Raw genomic sequence first — 26,665 nt, 5'->3', positions numbered from 1 at the left:
TACTTGTACATACACACAGAGTTAAACACACACAGTTAATTACATACACACAGAGTTAAACACACACAGTTACTTGTACATACACACAGAGTTAAACACACACAGTTACTTGCACAGACACACAGTTACTTGTACATACACACAGAGTTAAACACACACAGTTACTTGCACAGACACACAGTTACTTGTACATACACACACAGTTAAACACACAGTTACTTGCACAGACACACAGTTACTTGTACATACACACACAGTTACTTGTACATACACACACAGTTAAACACACACAGTTACTTGCACAGACACACAGTTACTTGTACATACACACAGTTACTTGTACATACACACAGAGTTAAACACACACAGTTACTTGCACAGACACACAGTTACTTGTACATACACACACAGTTAAACACACACAGTTACTTGCACAGACACACAGTTACTTGTACATACACACACAGTTAAACACACAGTTACTTGCACAGACACACAGTTACTTGTACATACACACAGAGTTAAAAACACAGTTACTTGCACAGACACACAGTTACTTGTACATACACACAGAGTTAAACACACACAGTTACTTGCACAGACACACAGTTACTTGTACATACACACAGAGTTAAAAACACAGTTACTTGCACAGACACACAGTTACTTGTACATACACACAGAGTTAAACACACACAGTTACTTGCACAGACACACAGTTACTTGTACATACACACAGAGTTAAACACACACAGTTACTTGCACAGACACACAGTTACTTGTACATACACACAGAGTTAAACACACACAGTTACTTGCACAGACACACAGTTACTTGTACATACACACAGAGTTAAACACACACAGTTACTTGCACAGACACACAGTTACTTGTACATACACACACAGAGTTAAACACACACAGTTACTTGCACAGACACACAGTTACTTGTACATACACACAGAGTTAAACACACAGTTACTTGTACATACACACACAGAGTTAAACACACACAGTTACTTGCACAGACACACAGTTACTTGTACATACACACACAGTTAAACACACACAGTTACTTGCACAGACACACAGTTACTTGTACATACACACAGAGTTAAACACACACAGTTACTTGCACAGACACACAGTTACTTGCACAGACACACAGTTACTTGTACATACACACACAGTTAAACACACACAGTTACTTGCACAGACACACAGTTACTTGTACATACACACACAGTTAAACACACAGTTACTTGCACAGACACACAGTTACTTGTACATACACACAGAGTTAAAAACACAGTTACTTGCACAGACACACAGTTACTTGTACATACACACACAGTTAAACACACACAGTTACTTGCACAGACACACAGTTACTTGTACATACACACAGAGTTAAACACACACAGTTACTTGCACAGACACACAGTTACTTGTACATACACACAGAGTTAAACACACACAGTTACTTGCACAGACACACAGTTACTTGTACATACACACAGAGTTAAACACACACAGTTACTTGTACATACACACACAGTTAAACACACACAGTTACTTGCACATACACACAGAGTTAAACACACACAGTTACTTGTACATACTCACACAGTTAAACACACACAGTTACTTGCACAGACACACAGTTACTTGTACATACACACACAGTTAAACACACACAGTTACTTGCACAGACACACAGTTACTTGTACATACACACACAGTTAAACACACACAGTTACTTGTACATACACACAGAGTTAAACACACACAGTTACTTGTACATACACACACAGTTAAACACACACAGTTACTTGCACAGACACACAGTTACTTACATACACACACAGTTAAACACACACAGTTACTTGCACAGACACACAGTTACTTGTACATACACACACAGTTAAACACACACAGTTACTTGCACAGACACACAGTTACTTACATACACACACAGTTAAACACACACAGTTACTTACATACACACAGTTACTTGCACAGACACACAGTTACTTGTACATACACACAGAGTTAAACACACACAGTTACTTACATACACACAGAGTTAAACACACACAGTTACTTACATACACACAGTTACTTGCACAGACACACAGTTACTTGTACATACACACAGAGTTAAACACACACAGTTACTTACATACACACAGTTACTTGTACATACACACAGAGTTAAACACACACAGTTACTTACATACACACAGTTACTTGCACAGACACACAGTTACTTGTACATACACACAGAGTTAAACACACACAGTTACTTACATACACACAGAGTTAAACACACACAGTTACTTACATACACACAGTTACTTGCACAGACACACAGTTACTTGTACATACACACAGAGTTAAACACACACAGTTACTTACATACACACAGTTACTTGCACAGACACACAGTTACTTGTACATACACACAGAGTTAAACACACACAGTTACTTACATACACACATGATTCTGGCAACAGACAGTGCTGAGCACAAAACAATATAGCATTTGTCCTGTGGGCTGTTAACAAGCCAATAACATAAAGAAGCTTTACGTGACGTCACTTGTATCCATGTCAGAAATAGAGCAAAAACCCAGTGCTCGTGACGTCACCTATCGCAATCACGGCCATAAAATCAGTGTATATAAAAACAAAATATTATTTTTGCCGCTTCCCTTTAATCTTAACCCTATATACACTAGCGGGAAACATACACCACTAACGAACCACGGACACACACATTAGCTGCCTGTCACACCTCACGTGATCAATCTACAGAGGTTTATGGGAAATGTAGTCCTTCGTTAGCATTTCCGGGTGCTTTACAGACTTCAGGCAGCGGTATGATTCTGTACTGGGGGGTTATAGTTATTATTATAATTATTATTAACCATAGCTCTGTCTGTAGGAATTAGTGCATGTTATATACACGTGTGTGTTACACAACTATATTTATTATATCTAATAATGTCATTTATAAAGAATCGTTCTCTCTCTTCTCTCTCTCATAGCTTTGTCTATATGAATTAGTGCATGTTATATACACAACTATATTTATTATATCTAATAATGTGTCATTTATAAAGATTCGTTTTAGGTCACTTTTTTGTTTAATATGTTTAGTAATTTACTTAAATCTAAAAGATCCTGATATTGTAATTTATTCTCTCTCTCTCTCTCTCTCTCTTCTCTCTCTTCTCTCTCTTCTCTCTCTTCTCTCTCTTCTCTCTCTTCTCTCTCTTCTCTCTCTCTTCTCTCTCTCTCTCCTGTGACTCTTCTCCTGCCACAGTACAGAGCGAGAGAGAGTAATATAAGTGTGCAGTATCCTGTGACTCTTCTCCTGCTACAGTACAGAGCGAGAGAGAGAGTAATATAAGTGTGCAGTATCCTGTGACTCTTCTCCTGCCACAGTACAGAGCGAGAGAGAGTAATATAAGTGTGCAGTATCCTGTGACTCTTCTCCTGCTACAGTACAGAGCGAGAGAGAGAGTAATATAAGTGTGCAGTATCCTGTGACTCTTCTCCTGCCACAGTACAGAGCGAGAGAGAGAGTAATATAAGTGTGCAGTATCCTGTGACTCTTCTCCTGCTACAGTACAGAGCGAGAGAGAGAGTAATATAAGTGTGCAGTATCCTGTGACTCTTCTCCTGCTACAGTACAGAGCGAGAGAGAGAGTAATATAAGTGTGCAGTATCCTGTGACTCTTCTCCTGCTACAGTACAGAGCGAGAGAGAGAGTAATATAAGTGTGCAGTATCCTGTGACTCTTCTCCTGCTACAGTACAGAGCGAGAGAGAGAGTAATATAAGTGTGTAGTATCCTGTGACTCTTCTCCTGCTACAGTACAGAGCGAGAGAGAGAGTAATATAAGTGTGCAGTATCCTGTGACTCTTCTCCTGCTACAGTACAGAGCGAGAGAGAGAGTAATATAAGTGTGCAGTATCCTGTGACTCTTCTCCTGCTACAGTACAGAGCGAGAGAGAGAGTAATATAAGTGTGTAGTATCCTGTGACTCTTCTCCTGCTACAGTACAGAGCGAGAGAGAGAAGTATATAAGTGTGCAGTATCCCTGTGACTCTTCTCTCTGCCACAGAGTACAGAGCAAGAGAGTAATATAAGTGTGCAGTATCCTGTGACTCTTCTCCTGCCACTGTACAGAGCGAGAGAGAGAGTAATATAAGTGTGTAGTATCCTGTGACTCTTCTCCTGCCATAGTACAGAGCGAGAGAGAGTAATATAAGTGTGTAGTATCCTGTGACTCTTCTCCTGCTACAGTACAGAGCGAGAGAGAGAGTAATATAAGTGTGCAGTATCCTGTGACTCTTCTCCTGCCACAGTACAGAGCGAGAGAGAGTAATATAAGTGTGCAGTATCCTGTGACTCTTCTCCTGCCACAGTACAGAGCGAGAGAGAGTAATATAAGTGTGCAGTATCCTGTGACTCTTCTCCTGCTACAGTACAGAGTGAGAGAGAGTAATATAAGTGTGCAGTATCCTGTGACTCTTCTCCTGCCACAGTACAGTGAGAGAGAGAGTAATATAAGTGTGCAGTATCCTGTGACTCTTCTCCTGCTACAGTACAGAGTGAGAGAGAGTAATATAAGTGTGCAGTATCCTGTGACTCTTCTCCTGCTACAGTACAGAGCGAGAGAGAGAGTAATATAAGTGTGCAGTATCCTGTGACTCTTCTCCTGCTACAGTACAGAGCGAGAGAGAGTAATATAAGTGTGCAGTATCCTGTGACTCTTCTCCTGCCACAGTACAGTGAGAGAGAGAGTAATATAAGTGTGCAGTATCCTGTGACTCTTCTCCTGCTAAAGTACAGAGTGAGAGAGAGTAATATAAGTGTGCAGTATCCTGTGACTCTTCTCCTGCTACAGTACAGAGTGAGAGAGAGTAATATACGTGTGCAGTATCCTGTGACTCTTCTCCTGCCACAGTACAGTGAGAGAGAGAGTAATATAAGTGTGTAGTATCCTGTGACTCTTCTCCTGCCACAGTACAGAGCGAGAGAGTAATATAAGTGTGCAGTATCTTGTGACTCTTCTCCTGCTACAGTACAGAGCGAGAGAGAGTAATATAAGTGTGCAGTATCCTGTGACTCTTCTCCTGCCACTGTACAGAGCGAGAGAGAGAGTAATATAAGTGTGCAGTATCCTGTGACTCTTCTCTTGCCACAGTACAGAGCAAGAGAGTAATATAAGTGTGCAGTATCCTGTGACTCTTCTCCTGCCACTGTACAGAGCGAGAGAGAGTAATATAAGTGTGTAGTATCCTGTGACTCTTCTCCTGCTACAGTACAGAGCGAGAGAGAGTAATATAAGTGTGTAGTATCCTGTGACTCTTCTCCTGCCACAGTACAGAGCGAGAGAGAGAGTAATATAAGTGTGCAGTATCCTGTGACTCTTCTCTTGCCACAGTACAGAGCGAGAGAGTAATATAAGTGTGCAGTATCCTGTGACTCTTCTCCTGCCACAGTACAGCGAGAGAGTAATATAAGTGTGCAGTATCCTGTGACTCTTCTTCCGCCACAGTACAGAGTGAGAGAGAGAGTAATATAAGTGTGCAGTATCCTGTGACTCTTCTCCTGCCACAGTACAGTGAGAGAGAGAGTAATATAAGTATGCAGTATCCTGTGACTCTTCTCCTGCCACAGTACAGAGCGAGAGAGAGAGTAATATAAGTGTGCAGTATCCTGTGACTCTTCTCCTGCTACAGTACAGAGCGAGAGAGAGAGTAATATAAGTGTGCAGTATCCTGTGACTCTTCTCCTGCTACAGTACAGAGCGAGAGAGAGTAATATAAGTGTGCAGTATCCTGTGACTCTTCTCCTGCTACAGTACAGAGCGAGAGAGAGTAATATAAGTGTGCAGTATCCTGTGACTCTTCTCCTGCTACAGTACAGAGCGAGAGAGAGTAATATAAGTGTGCAGTATCCTGTGACTCTTCTCCTGCCACAGTACAGAGCGAGAGAGAGAGTAATATAAGTGTGTAGTATCCTGTGACTCTTCTCCTGCTACAGTACAGAGCGAGAGAGAGTAATATAAGTGTGCAGTATCCTGTGACTCTTCTCCTGCCACAGTACAGAGCGAGAGAGAGAGTAATATAAGTGTGCAGTATCCTGTGACTCTTCTCCTGCCACAGTACAGAGTGAGAGAGAGTAATATAAGTGTGCAGTATCCTGTGACTCTTCTCCTGCTACAGTACAGAGTGAGAGAGAGTAATATAAGTGTGCACTATCCTGTGACTCTTCTCCTGCTACAGTACAGAGCGAGAGAGAGAGTAATATAAGTGTGCAGTATCCTGTGACTCTTCTCCTGCTACAGTACAGAGTGAGAGAGAGAGTAATATAAGTGTGCAGTATCCTGTGACTCTTCTCCTGCTACAGTACAGAGTGAGAGAGAGTAATTTAAGTGTGCAGTATCCTGTGACTCTTCTCCTGCTACAGTACAGAGCGAGAGAGAGAGTAATTTAAGTGTGCAGTATCCTGTGACTCTTCTCCTGCCACAGTACAGTTCGATAGAGAGAGTAATATAAGTGTGCAGTATCCTGTGACTCTTCTCCTGCTACAGTACAGAGTGAGAGAGAGTAATTTAAGTGTGCAGTATCCTGTGACTCTTCTCCTGCCACAGTACAGTTCGATAGAGAGAGTAATATAAGTGTGCAGTATCCTGTGACTCTTCTCCTGCTACAGTACAGAGTGAGAGAGAGTAATTTAAGTGTGCAGTATCCTGTGACTCTTCTCCTGCTACAGTACAGAGCGAGAGAGAGTAATTTAAGTGTGTAGTATCCTGTGACTCTTCTCCTGCTACAGTACAGAGTGAGAGAGAGTAATATAAGCGTGCAGTATCCTGTGACTCTTCTCCTGCTACAGTACAGAGCGAGAGAGAGTAATATAAGTGTGTAGTATCCTGTGACTATTCTCCTGCTACAGTACAGAGCGAGAGAGAGTAATATAAGTGTGCAGTATCCTGTGACTCTTCTCCTGCTACAGTACAGAGCGAGAGAGAGTAATATAAGTGTGCAGTATCCTGTGACTCTTCTCCTGCCACAGTACAGAGCGAGAGAGAGAGTAATATAAGTGTGCAGTATCCTGTGACTCTTCTCCTGCTACAGTACAGAGCGAGAGAGAGTAATATAAGTGTGCAGTATCCTGTGACTCTTCTCCTGCCACAGTACAGAGCGAAAGAGAGAGTTATATAAGTGTGCAGTATCCTGTGACTCTTCTCTTGCCACAGTACAGAGCGAGAGAGAGTAATATAAGTGTGCAGTATCCTGTGACTCTTCTCCTGCTACAGTACAGAGCGAGAGAGAGTAATATAAGTGTGCAGTATCCTGTGACTCTTCTCCTGCTACAGTACAGAGCGAGAGAGAGAGTAATATAAGTGTGCAGTATCCTGTGACTCTTCTCCTGCTACAGTACAGAGCGAGAGAGAGTAAAGGCTGTGACACACTGCAAGCAGAGCGACGCGCAGCGTGTAGATTCAGCTGTGCGCGCTCAGTGTGTCTTGCCTTTTCATCTCTGAGCACTCTGCTGCGTCAGGTCGCGTAGCTAAGCGCTCAGAGATTAAATATTTGAACTTCAGAAGCGATGCAACGCGGAGTGAAGCAGCTGCTTTGCCTCTCGCTGCATCGCTTGCAGTGTGTCACAGCCTTAAGTGTGCAGTATCCTGTGATTCTGCCCCCAATCCCAGACAAAAAAACTATTGCTGATGTTGACCATGAGGACAGTATCCAAATTTACTTACTTAAAGGGACAATATACACCAATTTTCATTTAACTGCATGTAATTGACACTACTATAAAGAATACTATGCTCAGATACTGATCTAAAAATACAGAATAAAACCTTTTAACAACTTACTTAGAAGCTCCCAGTTTAGCACTGTTGAAAAGTTAGCTGGAACACCCACTGCAAGTTGTTCTATAGCAAAAAAACAGACCCCCCCCCCCCTTCCTCTGTATATGAAGATTTTTTACACAAACAGGAGCAAGCTGGAATAGGTATACATCAGTATTATCCTAAAACTTTGGGGCTTGGTTAGGAGTCTGAAAATCAGAGCAATGTTATTTAAAAATAAGCAAAACTATATATATATATATAAAAAAACCTGTATGGGCTATATAAATGGATCATCTACAAAACATATATGCAAAGAAAAATTGAGTGTATAATGTCCCTTTATTATTATCCTCATTTAATTTTCTTTTACAAGATACGATGATTCCACGGATTTCATCCTTACTTGTGGGATATCGCCTCCTGGTCAGCATGAGGAGGCAAAGAGCACCACAGCAGAGCTGTATATATATATATATATATATATATAGCTCCTCCCTTCCCTCCCACTCCAGTCATTCTCTTTGCCTGTGTTAGTGAGAGGAAGGTTTCTTCTTTCTCGATTATCTGTAGACCAGATAAAGAGAGAGGCGTTCTTACGCTGTGTAAGAGACCTATCCTTCATGGGAGTAATTTGTCCCGTTCCAATTACAGGGACAGGGGTTTTATTCAAATCTGTTTGTAGTTCCCAAAAAAGAGAGGGAACTTTCAGACCTATCTTAGATCTCAAGACTCTAAACAAGGTACCTTTCTTCCATTGACCCAGGAGTGTCAATTTATGACTACCGTGGATCTAACGGATGCATATCTTCATGTTCCTATCCACAGAGATCATCACAAGTTCCTAAGGTTTGCCTTTCTGGACAAACCTTTTCAGTTCGTGGCTCTTCCTTTCGATCTGGCCACGGCGCCCAGAATTTTCTCAAAGGTTCTGGGGTCTCTGCTGGCGGTTCTCAGACCGTGGGCCATTGCAGTGGCGCCTTATTTGGACGATATTCTGATCCAGACGTCGTCTTATCAGCTGGCAAAGTCTCATACCGACATTGTTCTAACCTGCCTGTGGATTTATGGGTGGAAGGTAAATCTGGAAAAGAGTTCGCTAGTTCCACAAACAAGGGTTCCTTTCTTGGGAACTCTAATCAACTCTCTATCCATGAACATCTTTTTGACGGAGGTCAGAAAATTAAATATTCTGAATACATGCCAAGCCCTTCAGACCAATCCTCGGCCGTCAGTGGCTCAGTGCATGGAGGTCATTGGGTTGATGGTAGCGGCAATGGACATCATTCCGTTTGCTCGGTTTCATCTCAGGCGTCTGCAACTGACCATGCTCAGACAGTGGAATGGAGACTATACAAATTTGTCTCCTCAAATAAAGGGACTCTCTTCTATGGTGGTTGTCACTGGATCATCTATCCCAGGGGACATGTTTCCGCAGACCCTCATGGCAGATTGTGACAACGGATGCCAGCCTGATAGGATGGGGAGCAGTCTGGAACTCCCTGAGGGCCCAGGGTGTATGAACTTGAATGGAGTCTTTCCTTCCCATCCATATCTTAGAGTTGAGGGCAATATTCAATGCGCTTCTGGCTTGGCCTCAGTTGGCTTTGGCCAAATTCATAAGTTTCCAGTCGGACAACATTGCGACTGTAACTTACATCAATCATCAGGGAGGAACGAGGAGTTCCTTGGCGATGACAGAAAGTAGCCAAGATAATTCAGTGGGCGGTTCTCACTCTTGTTATCTGACGGCGATCCACATCCCAGGTGTGGAAAACTGGGAGGCGGACTTTCTGAGCAGACAGACTTTTCATCCGGGAGAATGGGAACTCCATCCGGAGGTATTTGCCAACCTGATTCTCAGATGGGGCAGGCCAGAGTTGGATTTTATGGCGTCTCGTCAGACTGCCAAGCTTACGAGATACGGGTCCAGGGATCCCCGGGTCGTACTGAAAGATGCCTTGGCAGTACCTTGGGATTTCAGCCTAGCTTATGTGTTCCCTCCATTTGCTCTCCTTCCCAGGGTGATTGTTCGAGTCAAACAGGAGAGGACATCGGTGATCCTCATTGCTCCTGCTTGGCCTTGCAGGACTTGGTATGCCGACCTGGTGGAAGCTTCCATTGAGGAAAGACTTTCTCATCTTGATTTTATCTAAGTGAGGGTCTTCTGATTTGGTCATAGATACCTTGATTCAGTGAGCGTTATCATACTCAAGATCAGGTTGCAGTTAGCGGTTGCTGATTGGGTCCTGGACTCCCGTTGATTTCTCCTGCTGGCTTGTCTGTCGGGCGACTAAGGTCCCGTCCTGCGTTGTGAGGCATACTTTTATGCCTCCACTCTTGTGAGTACCCTTGCTCTGGGCTGTTTATGTTATTTATCCTCTCTGTGACGAGCGATACTGTCCCATAAGGCGCCTCTCTTTCTTCTGTCCTCACAGATTTTTTGTTTTGCATCTGAGACTGCTGGACGGCAGCCTCCTGAACGAATTACGGTTCATTCCACTAGGGCTGTGGCTTCCTCATGGGCATTCAAGATTGATGCTTCTGTTGAACAGATTTGCAAAGCTGCAACTTGGTCGTCTCTTCACATTTTTTTCCAAATTTTACAAATTTGATACTTTTGCCTCGTCTGAAGCTGTTTTTGGGAGAAAAGTTCTTCAAGGAGTGGTGCCTTTCGTTTAGGTTCCCTGTCTTTTCCCTCTCTTTTCATCCGTGTACTATAGCTTTGGTATTGTATCCCACAAGTAAGGATGAAATCCGTGGACTCATCGTATCTTGTAAAAGAAAAGGAAATTTATTCTTACCTGATAAATTTGTTTCTTTTACGATACGATGAGTCCACGGCCCGCCCTGTTTTTTCTAAGACAGGTCTTTAATTTTGTTAAACTTCAGTCACCTCTGCACCTTGGCTTTTCCTTTCTCTTCCTAACTTCGGACGAATGACTGGAGTGGGAGGGAAGGGAGGAGCTATATATAGCAGCTCTGCTGTGGTGCTCTTTGCCTCCTCCTGCTGACCAGGAGGCGATATCCCACAAGTAAGGATGAAATCCGTGGACTCGTCATATCGTAAAAGAAACAAATTTATCAGGTAAGAATAAATTTCCTTTTTTGTTGTTGCTGGATGTAGAACTCGGAGCTTTAGTATTTGTTTTCTGGACACTGAGTGACAAAGGCACATACAGGAAAAGCTCTAGATTATTTTTTAATTTTTTTAATTGAGAGATAATATTGCAAATGACAGGTACAGCAACATACAAGTAAGCAAACAGCTCTGTTACATACTGCTCCAATCCTATAAGATACCATAAACGTTACATTATAGGTTGCTCTAGTAGACCTGTGTAACAACAGTAAATGGAAGGGATACTTCTCTCGTTTTTGTACCTCTTGGACCTTTCATACTATTTATACGGGACATGGGAGGTTTATATAAAACTTTACAATGTATAGCTATGTTAACTGACCATATAACTTCTGATTAGCCTCTACGAACAATAACAGCTTGCTGTTCTAGTATATAAAACATAGGCTCTAGATTATTTTTAGTTTTACTTCTTGTGTGTTTACAGATTTTGTAGGCCTCTATCTGCACTGCTGATTTACAAAATGAACAGGAAGAAAATGACAGAGAGGATCCTGAATCACGCACTGGAGATAATATACCTGCTGACTGGGGAGGTGAGAGGTGGGGGGGGGGGGTGATGTAAAGTTAAAGTCTTTGTTGAAAGCTAAAACTAGATAGGCTCATAAATTGATTTCTAAGCTGTTGAAGGCCGCCTTTTATCTCAGTGCATTTTTGTCAGTTTTTTACAGCTAGACAGTGCTAGTTCATGTGTGTCATATATATATATATATATAACATTGTTAAGACTCAGCATTAATTAGCTAACTGCAAGTGTTATCACAGAGGTAAAAGTATATTAATATACCTGAGATAAGGAGCAGTCTGCAGAGGCTTAGATACAAGGTAATTACGGAGGTAAAAAGTATATTAATATGACTGAGATAAGGAGCAGTCTGCAGAGGCTTAGATACAAGGTAATCACAGAGGTAAAAAGTATATTAATATAACTGAGATAAGGAGCAGTCTGCAGAGGATTAGATACAAGGTAATCACAGAGGTAAAACATATAATAATATAACTGAGATAAGGAGCCGTCTGCAGAGGCTTAGATACAGGGTAATCACAGAGGTAAAAAGTATATTAATATAACTGAGATAAGGAGCCGTCTGCAGAGGCTTAGATACAAGATAATCACAGAGGTAAAAAGTATATTAATATAACTGAGATAAGGAGCTGTCTGCAGAGGCTTAGATACAGGGTAATCACAGAGGTAAAAAGTATATTAATATAACTGAGATAAGGAGCCGTCTGCAGAGGCTTAGATACAAGGTAATTACAGAGGTAAAAAGTATATTAATATAACTGAGATAAGGAGCCGTCTGCAGAGGATTAGATACAAGGTAATCACAGAGGTAAAAAGTATATTAATATAACTGAGATAAGGAGCAATCTGCAGAGGATTAGATACAAGGTAATCACAGAGGTAAAAAGTATAATAATATAACTGAGATAAGGAGCCGTCTGCAGAGGCTTAGATACAAGATAATCACAGAGGTAAAAAGTATATTAATATAACTGAGATAAGGAGCAATCTGCAGAAGATTAGATACAAGGTAATCACAGAGGTAAAAAGTATAATAATATAACTGAGATAAGGAGCCGTCTGCAGAGGCTTAGATACAAGATAATCACAGAGGTAAAAAGTATATTAATATAACTGAGATAAGGAGCCGTCTGCAGAGGCTTAGATACAGGGTAATCACAGAGGTAAAAAGTATATTAATATAACTGAGATAAGGAGCAGTCTGCAGAGGTTTAGATACAAGGTAATCACAGAGATAAAAATGTATATTAATATAACTGAGATAAGGAGCAGTCTGCAGAGGCATAGATACAAGGTAATCACAGAGATAAAAAGTATATTAATATAACTGAGATAAGGGGCAGTCTGCAGAGGCTTAGATACAAGGTAATCACAGAGGTAAACATATATTAATATAACTGAGATAAGGGGCAGTCTGCAGAGGCTTAGCTACAAGGGAATTACAGAGGTAAAAAGTATATTAATATAACTGAGATAAGGGGGCAGTCTGCAGTGGCTTAGATACAAGGTAATCACAGAGGTAAAAAGTATATTAATATAACTGAGATAAGGGGCAGTCTGCAGAGGCTTAGATACAGGGTAATCACAGAGGTAAAAAGTATATTAATATAACTGAGATAAGGAGCAGTCTGCAGAGGCTTAGATACAGGGTAAACACAGAGGTAAAAAGTATATTAATATAACTGTGTTGGTTATGCAAAACTGGGGAATGGGTAATAAAGGGATTAGCTATCCTTTTAATCAATAAAAAAATGAATGTAGACTGTCCCTTTAAATGTCCGTTAATCTCAAATGTTTTCTCCAACATAGGTGTGTCCGGTCCACGGCGTCATCCTTACTTGTGGGATATTCTCTTCCCCAACAGGAAATGGCAAAGAGCCCAGCAAAGCTGGTCACATGATCCCTCCTAGGCTCCGCCTACCCCAGTCATTCTCTTTGCCGTTGTACAGGCAACATCTCCACGGAGATGGCTTAGAGTTTTTTAGTGTTTAACTGTAGTTTTTATTATTCAATCAAGAGTTTGTTATTTTAAAATAGTGCTGGTATGTACTATTTACTCAGAAACAGAAAAGAGATGAAGATTTCTGTTTGTATGAGGAAAATGATTTTAGCACCGTAACTAAAATCCATGGCTGTTCCACACAGGACTGTTGAGAGCAATTAACTTCAGTTGGGGGAACAGTGTGCAGTCTCTTACTGCTTGAGGTATGACACATTCTAACAAGACGATGTAATGCTGGAAGCTGTCATTTTCCCTATGGGATCCGGTAAGCCATGTTTATTAAGATAGTAAATAAGGGCTTCACAAGGGCTTATTAAGACTGTAGACTTTTTCTGGGCTAAATCGCTTCATTATTAACACATATTTAGCCTTGAGGAATCATTTATTCTGGGTATTTTGATATGATTATATCGGCAGGCACTGTTTTAGACACCTTATTCTTTAGGGGCTTTCCCTAATCATAGTCAGAGCCTCATTTTCGCGCCGGTATGGCGCACTTGTTTTTGAGGACAGCATGGCATGCAGCTGCATGTGTTTGGAGCTCTGATACATAGAAAAGTCTTTCTGAAGGCATCATTTGGTATCGTATTCCCCTTTGGGCTTGGTTGGGTCTCAGCAAAGCAGATTCCAGGGACTGTAAAGGGGTTAAATATAAAAACGGCTCCGGTTCCGTTATTTTAAGGGTTAAAGCTTCCAAATTTGGTGTGCAATACTTTTAAGGCTTTAAGACACTGTGGTGAAATTTTGGTGAATTTTGAACAATTCCTTCATACTTTTTCGCAATTGCAGTAATAAAGTGTGTTTAGTTTAAAATTTAAAGTGACAGTAACGGTTTTATTTTAAAACGTTTTTTGTGCTTTGTTATCAAGTTTATGCCTGTTTAACATGTCTGAACTACCAGATAGATTGTGTTCTGACTGTGGGGAAACCAAGGTTCCTTCTCATTTAACTATATGTATTTTATGTCATAAAAAAATTTAGTAAAAATGATGCCCAAGATGATTCCTCAAGTGAGGGGAGTAAGCATGGTACTGCATCATCCCCTCCTTCGTCTACACCAGTCTTGCCCATACAGGAGGCCCCTAGTACATCTAGTGCGCCAATACTCCTTACTATGCAACATTTAACGGCTGTAATGGATAATTCTATCAAAAACATTTTAGCCAATATGCCCACTTATCAGCGAAAGCGCGACTGCTCTGTTTTAGTAAATTCTGTAGAGCATGAGAACGCTGATGATATGGTTTCTGAAGGGCCCCTACACCAGTCTGAGGGGGCCAGGGAGGTTTTGTCTGAGGGAGAAATTTCAGATTCAGGAAACATTTCTCAACAAGCTGAACCTGATGTGATTACTTTTAAATTTAAGTTGGAACATCTCCGCGCTCTGCTTAAGGAGGTGTTATCCAATTTGGATGATTGTGATTATCTGGTCATTCCAGAACCACTATGTAAAATGGAAAAGTTCTTAGAGGCCCAGGGGCCCCCCGAAGCTTTTCCTATATCCAAGCGGGTGGCGTACATTGTTAGTAAAGAATGGGACAGGCCCGGTATACCTTTAGTACCTCCCCCCATATTTAAAAAATTGTTTTCCTATAGTCGACCCCAGAAAGGACTGATGGCAGACAGTCCCCAAGGTCGAGGGGGCGGTTTCTACTCTACACAAGCGCGCCACTATACCCATAGAAGATAGTTGTGCTTTCCAAGATCCTATGGATAAAAAATGAGAAGGTCTGCTAAAAAAAGATGTTTGTTCAGCAAGGTTCCCTTCTACAACCAATTGCATGCATTGTCCCTGTCACTGCAGCCGCGTGTTTCTAGTTTGATGAGCTAGGAAAGGCGATTATTAGTAATTCTTCTTCTTATGAGGAGATTATGGACAGAATTCGTGCTCTTAAATTGGCTAATTCTTTCACCCTAGACGCCACCTTGCAATTGGCTAGGTTAGCGGCGAAAAAATTCTGGGTTTGCTATTGTGGCGCAGAGCGCTTTGGTTAAAATCTTGGGCAGCGGATGCGTCTTCCAAGAACAAATTGCTTGACATTCCTTTCAAGGGGAAAACACTCTTTGGCCCTGACTTGAAAGAGATTATCTCTGATATCACTGGGGGCAAGGGCCACGCCCTTCCTCAGGATAGGTCTTTTCAAGACCAAAAATAAACCTAAGTTTCGTCCCTTTCGCAGAAACGGATCAGCCCCAAGGGCTACGTCCTCTAAGCAGGAAGGTAATACTTCTCAAGCCAATCCAGCCTGGAGACCTATGCAAGGCTGGAACAAAGGAAAGCAGGCCAGGAAACCTGCCACTGCTACCAAGACAGCATGAAATGCGGGCCCCCGATCCGGGACCGGATCTGGTGGGGAGCAGACTCTCTCTCTTCGCTCAGGCTTGGGCAAGAGATGTTCTGGATCCTTGGGCGCTAGAAATAGTCTCCCAAGGTTATTCTCTGGAGTTCAAGGGGCTTCCTCCAAGGGGGAGGTTCCACAGGTCTCAGTTGTCTTCAGACCACATAAGAAGACAGGCATTCTTACATTGGGTAGAAGACCTGCTAAAAATGGGAGTGATTCATCCTGTTCCATTAGGAGAACAAGGGATGGGGTTCTACTCCAATCTGTTCATAGTTCCCAAAAAAGAGGGAACGTTCAGACCAATCTTAGATCTCAAGATCTTGAACAAGTTTCTCAAGGTTCCATCGTTCAAGATGGAAACCATTCGAACACTTCTTCCTTCCATCCAGGAAGGTCAATTCATGACCAAGGTGGATTTCAAGGATGCGTATCTACATATTCCTATCCACAAGGAACATCATCGGTTCCTAAGGTTTGCATTCCTGGACAAGCATTTCCAGTTCGTGGCGTTTTCTTTCGGATTAGCCACTGCTCCTAGGATTTTCTCATAGGTACTAGGGTCCCTTCTGGCGGTGCTAAGACCAAGGGGCATTGCTGTAGTACCTTACTTGGACGACATTCTGATTCGAGCGTCGTCCCTTCCTCAAGTAAAGGCTCACACGGACATTGTCCTGGCCTTTCTCCGATCTCACGGATGGAAAGTGAACGTGGAAAAGAGTTCTCTATCTCCGTCAACGAGGGTTCCCTTCTTGGGAACTATAATAGACTCCTTAGAAATGAGGATTTTTCTGACAGAAGCCAGAAAAACAAAACTTCTAGACTCTTGTCGGATACTTCATTCCGTTCCTCTTCCTTCCATAGCGCAGTGCATGGAAGTGATAGGTTTGATGGTAGCGGCAATGGACATAGTTCCTTTTGTGCGCATTCATCTAAGACCATTACAACTGTTCATGCTCAGTCAGTGGAATGGGGACTATTCAGACTTGTCTCCGAAGATACAAGTAAATCAGAGGACCAGAGACTCATTCCGTTGGTGGCTGTCCCTGGACAACCTGTCACAAGGGATGACCTTCCGCAGACCAGAGTGGGTCATTGTCACGACCGACGCCAGTCTGATGGGCTGGGGCGCGGTCTGGGGATCCCTGAAAGCTCAGGGTCTTTGGTCTCGGGTAGAATCTCTTCTACCGATAAATATTCTGGAACTGAGAGCGATATTCAATGCTCTCAAAGCTTGGCCTCAGCTAGCGAGGGCCAAGTTCATACATCAACCATCAGGGGGGAACAAGGAGTTCCCTAGCGATGGAAGAAGTGACCAAAATCATTCTATGGGCGGAGTCTCACTCCTGCCACCTGTCTGCTATCCACATCCCAGGAGTGGAAAATTGGGAAGCGGATTTTCTGAGTCGTCAGACATTGCATCCGGGGGAGTGGGAACTCCATCTGGAAATCTTTGCCCAAGTCACTCAACCGTGGGGCATTCCAGACATGGATCTGATGGCCTCTCGTCAGAACTTCAGAGTTCCTTACTACGGGTACAGATCCAGGGATCCCAAGGCGGCTCTAGTGGATGCACTAGTAGCACCTTGGACCTTCAAACTAGCTTATGTGTTCCCGCCGTTTCCTCTCATCCCCAGGCTGGTAGCCAGGATCAATCAGGAGAGGGCGTCGGTGATTTTGATAGCTCCTGCGTGGCCACGCAGGACTTGGTATGCAGATCTGGTGAATATGTCATCGGCTCCACCATGGAAGCTACCTTTGAGACGAGACCTTCTTGTTCTAGGTCCGTTCGACCCACTCCAGCTGACTGCTTGGAGATTGAACGCTTGATCTTATCAAAGCGAGGGTTCTCAGATTCTGTTATTAATACTCTTGTTCAGGCCTGAAAGCCTGTAACCAGAAAAATTACCACATAATTTGGTATATCTGTTGGTGTGAATCTGCAGGATTCCCTTGGGACAAGGTTAAGATTCCTAAGAGTCTATCCTTCCTTCGAGAAGGATTGGAAAAAGGATTATCTGCAAGTTCCTTGATGGGACAGATTTCTGCCTTGTCTGTGTTACTTCACAAAAAGCTGGCAGCTGTGCCAGATGTTCTAGCCTTTGTTCAGGCTCTGGTTAGAATCAAGCCTGTTTACAAAATTTTGACTCCTCCTTGGAGTCTCAACCTAGTTCTTTCAGTTCTTCAGGGGGTTCCGTTTGAACCCTTACATTCCGTTGATATTAAGTTATTATCTTGGAAAGTTTTGTTTTTGGTTGCAATTTCTTCTGCTAGAAGAGTTTCAGAATTATCTGCTCTGCAGTGTTCTTCTCCTTATCTGGTGTTCCATGCAGATAAGGTGGTTTTGCGTACTAAACCTGGTTTTCTTCCAAAAGTTGTTTCTAACAAAAACATTAACCAGGAGATAGTTGTGCCTTCTTTGTGTCCTAATCCAGTTTCAAAGAAGGAACGTTTGTTGCACAACTTGGATGTAGTTCGTGCTCTCAAATTTTACTTAGCAGCTACTAAGGATTTCAGACAAACTTCGTCTTTGTTTGTTGTTTATTCTGGTAAACGGAGAGGTCAAAAAAGCAACTTCTACCTCTCTCTCCTTCTGGATTAAAAGCATTATCCGATTGGCTTATGAGACTGCCGGACGGCAGCCTCCTGAAAGAATCACAGCTCACTCCACTAGGGCTGTGGCTTCCACATGGGCCTTCAAGAACGAGGCTTCTGTTGATCAGATATGTAAGGCAGCGACTTGGTCTTCACTGCACACTTTTTCTAAATTTTACAAATTTGATACTTTTGCTTCTTCTGAGGCTATTTTTTGGGAGAAAGGTTTTGCAAGCCGTGGTGCCTTCCATTTAGGTGACCTGATTTGCTCCCTCCCTTCATCCGTGTCCTAAAGCTTTGGTATTGGTTCCCACAAGTAAGGATGACGCCGTGGACCGGACACACCTATGTTGGAGAAAACAGAATTTATGTTTACCTGATAAATTACTTTCTCCAACGGTGTGTCCGGTCCACGGCCCGCCCTGGTTTTTTTAATCAGGTCTGATAATTTATTTTCTTTAACTACAGTCACCACGGTAACATATGGTTTCTCCTATGCAAATATTCCTCCTTAACGTCGGTCGAATGACTGGGGTAGGCGGAGCCTAGGAGGGATCATGTGACCAGCTTTGCTGGGCTCTTTGCCATTTCCTGTTGGGGAAGAGAATATCCCACAAGTAAGGATGACGCCGTGGACCGGACACACCGTTGGAGAAAGTAATTTATCAGGTAAACATAAATTCTGTTTTTTATCATGTTTATGAAACAATTTAAACTAATTTGAATTTAAAAAAAGTTACATTAAAGGGAGAGGATCAATTTGAGATTGTAATATAAAATATTTAATTACACATAGTATAACAACTTTGCAATATGTTTTCATTATTTATTTTGCTCCCTTTTCCTATAATTTAATTAACGCTTAACCCTGTCACATTTCATTTAATTTTTAATTTGTTTTTATTTTACTGTAGAATACAACATAAAGCTCTAACCCTTAAAATAAATGATCGTTTTTCTATTGCCCATATGAAAGGGTAGCATTTAAAAATATTGAATTTGTATTGCTTTAAAATGATTATAATAATAGAAAATATTAACTATGTAATATATATTATAATTGAAACTAATACAGCAGTATCACTTGTTTAGTTATTATTAAAGGGACACTAAACCCAATTTTTTTCTTTCATGATTCATATAGAGCATGCAATTTTAAGCAACTTTCTAATTTACTCCTATTATAAATTTTTCTTTGTTCTCTTGCTATCTTTATTTGAAAAAGAAGGCATCTAAGCTAAGGAGCCAGCCAACTTTTGGTTCAGACTCTGGACAGCATTTAGCCACCAATCAGCAAGCACAACACAGGTTGTGAACCAAAAATGGTCCGGCTTCTAAACTTACATTCTTGCTTTTTAAATAAAGATAGTAAGATAATGAAGAAAATTTGATAATAGGAGGCCTATTTATCAAGCCGTTAACCGAAAATACGCTGGAATTCTGCAGCGTAATTGTGGAGAGCCTGATTCGCCTTAGTTATCAAACCCTACCGACCGGTAAAAGTTGAAATCTGTGATGTAACATACGATCCGCCAGTCTCAGTCCGACACAGATCGATGCTTACGTCACTACAGATGTTCTGAATGCAAATTCGGCACTATCTGACTACTTTTGCAAGTTATCAAATATCTACCAGGTACGCTCGCCACTATTCCGGACCAGCGTACCTGCTTTTCAATCCACCGCCCTGGAGGCGGCGGATGCCATAGGAATCGATGGGAGTCTGAAAGCAGCGAAAGCTCCTGTTCGCTGCTGCCCGATATCCCATTGATTCCTATGGTATAATAAAAGTTATGTTTACACCTAACACCCTAACATGTTCTCCGAGTCTAAACACCCCTAATCTTCCGCCCGACACCGCCGCCACCTACATTATACTTATTAACCCCTAATCTGCCGTCCCGACACCGCCGCCACCTACATTATTCTTATTAATCCCTAATCTGCCGCCCGACACTGACGCCACCTACAGTATACTTATTAACCCCTAATCTGCCGCCCCGACACCGCCGCCACCTACACTATACTTATTAATCCCTAATCGGCCGTCCCCGACACAGCCGCCACCTACATTATACTTATTAACCCCGAATCTGCCACCCCGACACCGTCGCCACCTACACTATACTTATTAACCCCTAATCTGCTGTCCCCGACACCGTCGCCACCTACATTATTCTTATTAACCCCTAATCTGCCGCCCTGACACCACCTACATTATACTTATTAACCCCCGACACCGCCGCCACCTACATAAAAGTATTAACCCCTATCCCGCCGCAACTAAATAAAGTTATTAACCCCTAAACCCCTGGCCTCCCACATCACTACCACTTACTAAACCTATTAACCACTAAACCGCCAGCCCCCCACATCGCCATAAACAAATTAACCTATTAACCCCTAAACCTAACAACCACTTAACTTTACATTAAATATTAACTCATCCCTATCTTATAATAAATTTAAACTTACCTTTAGATTTAAATTAAACTATATTAAACTATTAATTAACCTACCCTAACTATTATACTAAAATTACATTAAACTATATTAAACTATTAATTAAACTACCCTAACTTATACTAAAATTACATAAAACTACAAATTAAATTAAATATATTATATAGTTAAAAACCTAACCCTACTCAAATAATTTAAATCTACTATTAAAAATTACAAAGTTACCAAAAACTAACAACTAAGTTACACAAAATAACAAACACTAAGTTACAAAAAAATTAAACACTAAGTTACACAAAATAAAAAATAAATGATCAAATATTTAAACTAATTACACCTAATCTAAGAGCCCTATGAAAATAAAAAAGCCCCCCCCCCCCCCAAAATAAAAAAAACCCCTAGCCTACAATAAACTACCAATGGCACTTAAAAGGGCCTTTTGCGGGGCATTGCCCCAAATAAATCAGCTCTTTTACCTGTAAAAAAAAAATACAAACACCCCCCAACAGTAAAACCCACCACCCACACTACCAAATAAAAACCTAATCTAAAAAACCTAAGCTCCCCCATTGCCCTGAAAAGGACATTTGTATGAGCATTGCCCTTAAAAGGGCATTTAACTCTTTTTCGGTGCCCAAACCCTAATCTAAAATTAAAACCCACCCAATAAACCCTTAAAACCCCCCCGAAGATCCACTTACAGTTTCTGAAGACCCAACATCCATCCTCAACGAAGCGGCAGAAGTCCTCATCGAAGCCGGCAGAAGTCTTCATCCAAGCGGGCCGACGTCTTCATCCAACCCGGCAGAAGTCTTCATCCAGACGGCCTCTTCTATCTTCATCCATCCGGCGCGGAGCGGCTCCATCTTCAAGACATCCGGCGCGGAGCATCCTCTTAAATCGACGTCTTCTTCAACAATGAAGGTTCCTTTAAATGACGTCATCCAAGATGGCGTCCCTTAGATTCCGATTGGCTGATATAATTCTATCAGCCAATCAGAATTAAGGTTGAAAAAATCCTATTGGCTGTTGCAATCAGCCAATAGGATTGAGCTTTCATCCTATTGGCTGATCCAATCAGCCAATAGAATGCAAGCTCAATCCTATTGGCTGATTGGGTCAGCCAATAGGATGAAAGCTCAATCCTATTGGCTGATTGCAACAGCCAATAGGATTTTTTCAACCTTAATTCCAATTAGCTAATAGAATTCTATCAGCCAATCGGAATCGAAGGGACGCCATCTTGGATAACGTAATTTAAAGGAACCTTCATTGTTGAAGAAGACGTCGATTGAAGAGGATGCTCTGCGCCGGATGTCTTGAAGATGGAGCCGCTCCGCGCCGGATGGATGAAGATAGAAGATGCCGTCTCGATGAAGACTTATGCCGGGTTGGATGAAGACATCGGCCCGCTTGGATGAAGACTTCGATGAGGACTTCTGCCGCTTTGTTGAGGATGGATGTCGGGTCTTCAGAAACCGTAAGTGGATCTTCGGGGGTTAGAGTTAGGGTTTTTTTTAAGGGTTTATTGGGTGGGTTTTAATTTTAGATTAGGGTTTGGGCACCGAAAAAGAGCTAAATGCCCTTTTAAGGGCAATGCCCATCTAAATGCCCTTTTCCGGGCAATGGGGAGCTTAGTTTTTTTTTTAGATTAGGTTTTTATTTGGGGGATTTGGTTATGTGGGTGGTGGGTTTTACTGTTGGGGGGGTGTTTGTATTTTTTTTTAACAGGTAAAAGAGCTGATTTCTTTGGGGCAATACCATGCAAAAGGGCCTTTTAAGGGCCATTAGTAGTTTATTGTAGGCTAGGGGTTTTTTTTATTTTGGGGGGGGGGCTTTTTTATTTTGATAGGGCTCTTAGATTAGGTGTAATTAGTTTAAATATTTAATCATTTATTTTTTATTTTGTATAACTTAGTGTTTATTATTTTGTGTAACTTAGTTGTTAGTTTTTGGTAACTTTGTAATTTTTAATAGTAGATTTAAATTATTTGAGTAGGGTTAGGTTTTTAACTATATAATATATTTAATTTAATTTGTAGTTTAATGTAATTTTAGTATAACAGTTAGGGTAGATTAATTAATAGTTTAATATAGTTTAATGTAATTTTAGTATAATAGTTAGGGTAGGTTAATTAATAGTTTAATATACTGTAGTTTCATTTAAATCTGAAGATAAGTTTAAATGTATTATAAGATAGGGATGAGTTAATATTTAATGTAAAGTTAAGTGTTTGTTAGGTTTAGGGGTTAATTGGTTAATTTAGTTTATGGCGATGTGGGGGGCTGGCGGTTTAGGGGTTAATAGGTTTAGTACAGGGGTGTCCAAACTTTGCTCTCCAGAGGTTTTGGAACTACATTTCCCATGATGCTCAGCTAGATAAAATGCTGGCTGAGCATCATCGGAAATGTAGTTCCAAAACCTCTGGAGAGCAAAGTTTGGACACCCCTGGTTTAGTAAGTGGTAGTGATGTGGGAGGCCAGGGGTTTAGGGCTTAATACATTTATTTAGTTGCGGTGGGCTCCGGGAGCGGAAGGATAGGGGTTAATACATTTATTTAGTTGCGGCAGTGTCGGGGAGCAGTGGAATAGGGGTTAATAACTTTATTAGAGTTGTGGTGGGCTCCGGGAGCGGCGGGATAGGGGTTAATAACTTTATTCAGTTGCGGTGGGCTCCGGGAGCGGCGGGATAGGGGTTAATAACTTTATTTAGTTGCGGTGGCCTCCGGGAGCGGCGGGATAGGGGTTAAACATTTTAGTATAGTGGCGGTGTTTAGTGACAGGGTATAAATAAAGCTGGGAAAAAGCCAAATAGCAGCGAGATCGATGACTGTTAGTTAACAACAGTCCGCTGCTCATCGCCCCGTACTTGGTGCGCGACTTTTTGACAGCTTTTTTGTTAAATATGGAGATCGTATTCAGGTCCACGGCCACGATGTTAGGAGATGTCAGGCAAACATATTGGTCCCAGCGAATGCAAGAAAGTTGACGGCTTGATAAGTAGACCTCTAGGAGTAAATTAGAAAGCTGCTTAAAATTGCTGCTCTATCTGAATCATGAATGAAAAAATTTGGGTTCAGTGTCCCTTTTAATGGTCCTGGCTGACCACATTAGCAGGAAGTACCTATAAGCCAATAAGCATTAACAGAAAGTACCTGTCAGCCAATTAGCATTAACAGGAAGTACCTGTCAGCCAATCAGCATTAGCAAGAACTACCTGAGAAATGATAAGCGTTAGCAGGAAGTAACAATCTAAATGCTCACAACTTTTTCATTAACATTTTTCAGATAATATATCAGCATTTTAAAATATTTAAAGCAACATTAAACACTAAATAGATTTCATAAGAATAGTATTGAGGTTGTTCCCCACCTTCCTCAAGTTGTACGTGCCACCATTTTGAAATCTAGTCTTCACTGCTTTCCAGTGCTGATTTGTTTGCAACTCTCCTTTAGATATCTGGAGTAAAACTTAGGTTTCCGAATGGCACCACCCATATTTAGAGTGAGGTGCAAGAAATGTAGTGTTAGATATTTTTCTACCTGAGCTTTATTGCAGTCAAACTATATGATTCCAGATGTGTTAGATGACATCTTGAAGAAGGAGCTTTGACTGTTGTAGTAAGATTTACCACTATAAATATGTCATACATTAACTTCCTAGCTTTAAAGCCTAACGCATTTCACTTTATTTCTTTAGGAATACACCATTGTAAAGAAGAATTCTCCACACGTCAATATTCATCAGCTGACCGGGGAGGTGAGCTCTAGGGAATGTAATTCAGGACGCGGCTGTTACAATCTTAAATCAATGCTGAGACGAGTTATATTTCAGGTCCCTATAAAGTGTGATGATATCGCAATGTATTTCTCCATGGAGGAGTGGGATTATATAGAGGGACACAAGGAGCTTTACAAGGACGTCATGATAGAGATGCAACAGACGCTCACTATAAATCAGGCCTCAGGTATTTCCTTTTTTTGTAAAGGGACGTGGAAGTCAAATTAAAGGGGCATGAAACACAATTTTTTTTTCGTGATTCTGATAGAAAATACATTTTTAAACAACTTTCCAATTTACTTATCTTATCTAATTTGCTTCATTCTCTTGGTATCATTTGTTGAAGAAGCAACAGTGCACTACTGGGAGCTATCTGAATGCATTGGATTATTACTATTATCAGTTATATGTAGAGCGCCAACAGATTCTGCAGCGCTATAAGCATAATCGGTATACAGGATAACATTTATAGGGATCAAATGGGTAGAGGGCCCTGCCAAAAGTTGCACTGTTGTAGTCAGCTCTTATAAAGGTGATCTACAAACAGCTGGGCTCATAGGCTTACATGCTAAGGGGTTGAAGGGGATAGCAGTGGAGATAGGAAAGATTAGCGTAGGTTGTATGCATCCCTGAATAGTACAGTCTTTAGGGAGCGCTTGAAGCTTTCAAAACTAGAAGAGAGTCTTGTGGAGAGAGGCAGAGAGTTCCACAAGATGGGAGCCAGTCTGGAGAAGTCCTGTAAATGGGAGTGCGATGAGGTTACCAGAGAGGAGGAGAGTAGGAGGTCGTGAGCAGAGCGAAGGGGTCGGGAGGGAGAGTATCTGGAGACAAGGTCTGAGATATTGGGGGGAGCAGTGCAGTTGAGGGCTTTGTATGTCAGAGTGAGAATTTTGTGTTTGATCCTAGAGGCAAGAGGAAGCCAGTGAAGGGATTGGCAGAGAAGTGCGGCAGATGAAGAGCGACGTGCACGGAAGATGAGCTTGGCAGAGGCATTCATTATGGATTGTAAAGGAGCTAGGCGGCAGCTGGGGAGACCAGAGAGGACAGAGTTGCAGTAGTCGAGGCGGGAAAGGATGAGACAGTGGATTAAAATCTTGGTTGTGTCTTGTGTAAGGAAGTGTCTAATTTTAGAGATGTTTTTAAGGTGGAAACGGCAGGATTTAGCCAAGGACTGAATGTGAGGAGTGAAGGAAAAATCAAGTGTGACCCCAAGATATTGAGCATGTGGAGTAAGGATAATGATGGAGTTATCAACAGGGAAGTTGGGGGTAGAGATTTTTGAAGAATGGGGGAAAATAAGGAGTTCAGTTTTGGAGAAATTTAGCTTAAAGTGACAGTCAAGTGCAAAAAAAAAACTTTCATGATTCAGTTAGGGCATTTAGTTTTAAACAACTTTCCAATTTACTTTTATCACCAATTTTGCTTTGTTCTCTTGGTATTCTTAGTTGAAAGCTAAACCTAGAAGGTTCATATGCTAATTTATTAGACCATGAAGGCCGCCTCTAATCTAAATGCATTTTGACAGTTTTTCACCACTAGAGGGTGTTTAGTTCATGTGTTTCATATAGATAACATTGAGCTCATGCATGTTAATTTACAGAGGAGTGAGCACTGACTGGCTAAAATGCAAGTCTGTCAAAAGAACTGAAATAAGGGGACAGTCTACAGAGGCTTAGATACAAGGTAATTACAGAGGTAAAACATATATTATTATAACTGTGTTGGTTGTGCAAAACTGGGGAATGGGTAATTAAGGGATTATCTATCTTTTAAAACAATAACAATTCTGGTGTTGACTGTCCCTTTAAGGTAGTGAGAGGACATCCAGGAAGAGATGTGAGAAAGACAGTGACACGGGTTTGCAAGGAAGGAGGTAGGTCTGGTGCAGAGAGGTAGACTTGGGTGTCATCGGCATACAAATGATATTGAAATTAATGA

The 26,665-nt window shown here is 41.5% G+C and overlaps 1 protein-coding gene across 1 annotated transcript in view; it reads left to right on the top strand.

Moving 5' to 3' along the window:
• The first annotated feature begins 2,853 nt into the window (after positions 1 to 2,853).
• The window catches only part of LOC128636744 (uncharacterized), an 89,035-nt gene continuing 65,223 nt past the window's right edge, over positions 2,854 to 26,665 (top strand). The window contains exons 1-4 of the mRNA XM_053689725.1: positions 2,854 to 2,880; positions 11,449 to 11,557; positions 24,647 to 24,706; positions 24,782 to 24,914. Coding sequence (XP_053545700.1) covers positions 11,486 to 11,557; positions 24,647 to 24,706; positions 24,782 to 24,914 — 265 coding nt within the window. The 5' untranslated portion in view covers positions 2,854 to 2,880; positions 11,449 to 11,485. The remainder of the gene's footprint in view (positions 2,881 to 11,448; positions 11,558 to 24,646; positions 24,707 to 24,781; positions 24,915 to 26,665) is intronic.

Source organism: Bombina bombina, chromosome 7 (assembly GCF_027579735.1).
Source record: "Bombina bombina isolate aBomBom1 chromosome 7, aBomBom1.pri, whole genome shotgun sequence".
Taxonomy (NCBI): domain Eukaryota; kingdom Metazoa; phylum Chordata; class Amphibia; order Anura; family Bombinatoridae; genus Bombina; species Bombina bombina.
The sequence above is the reverse complement of the archived record's forward strand: the minus strand, read 5'-3'. Positions and strand labels throughout refer to the sequence as shown.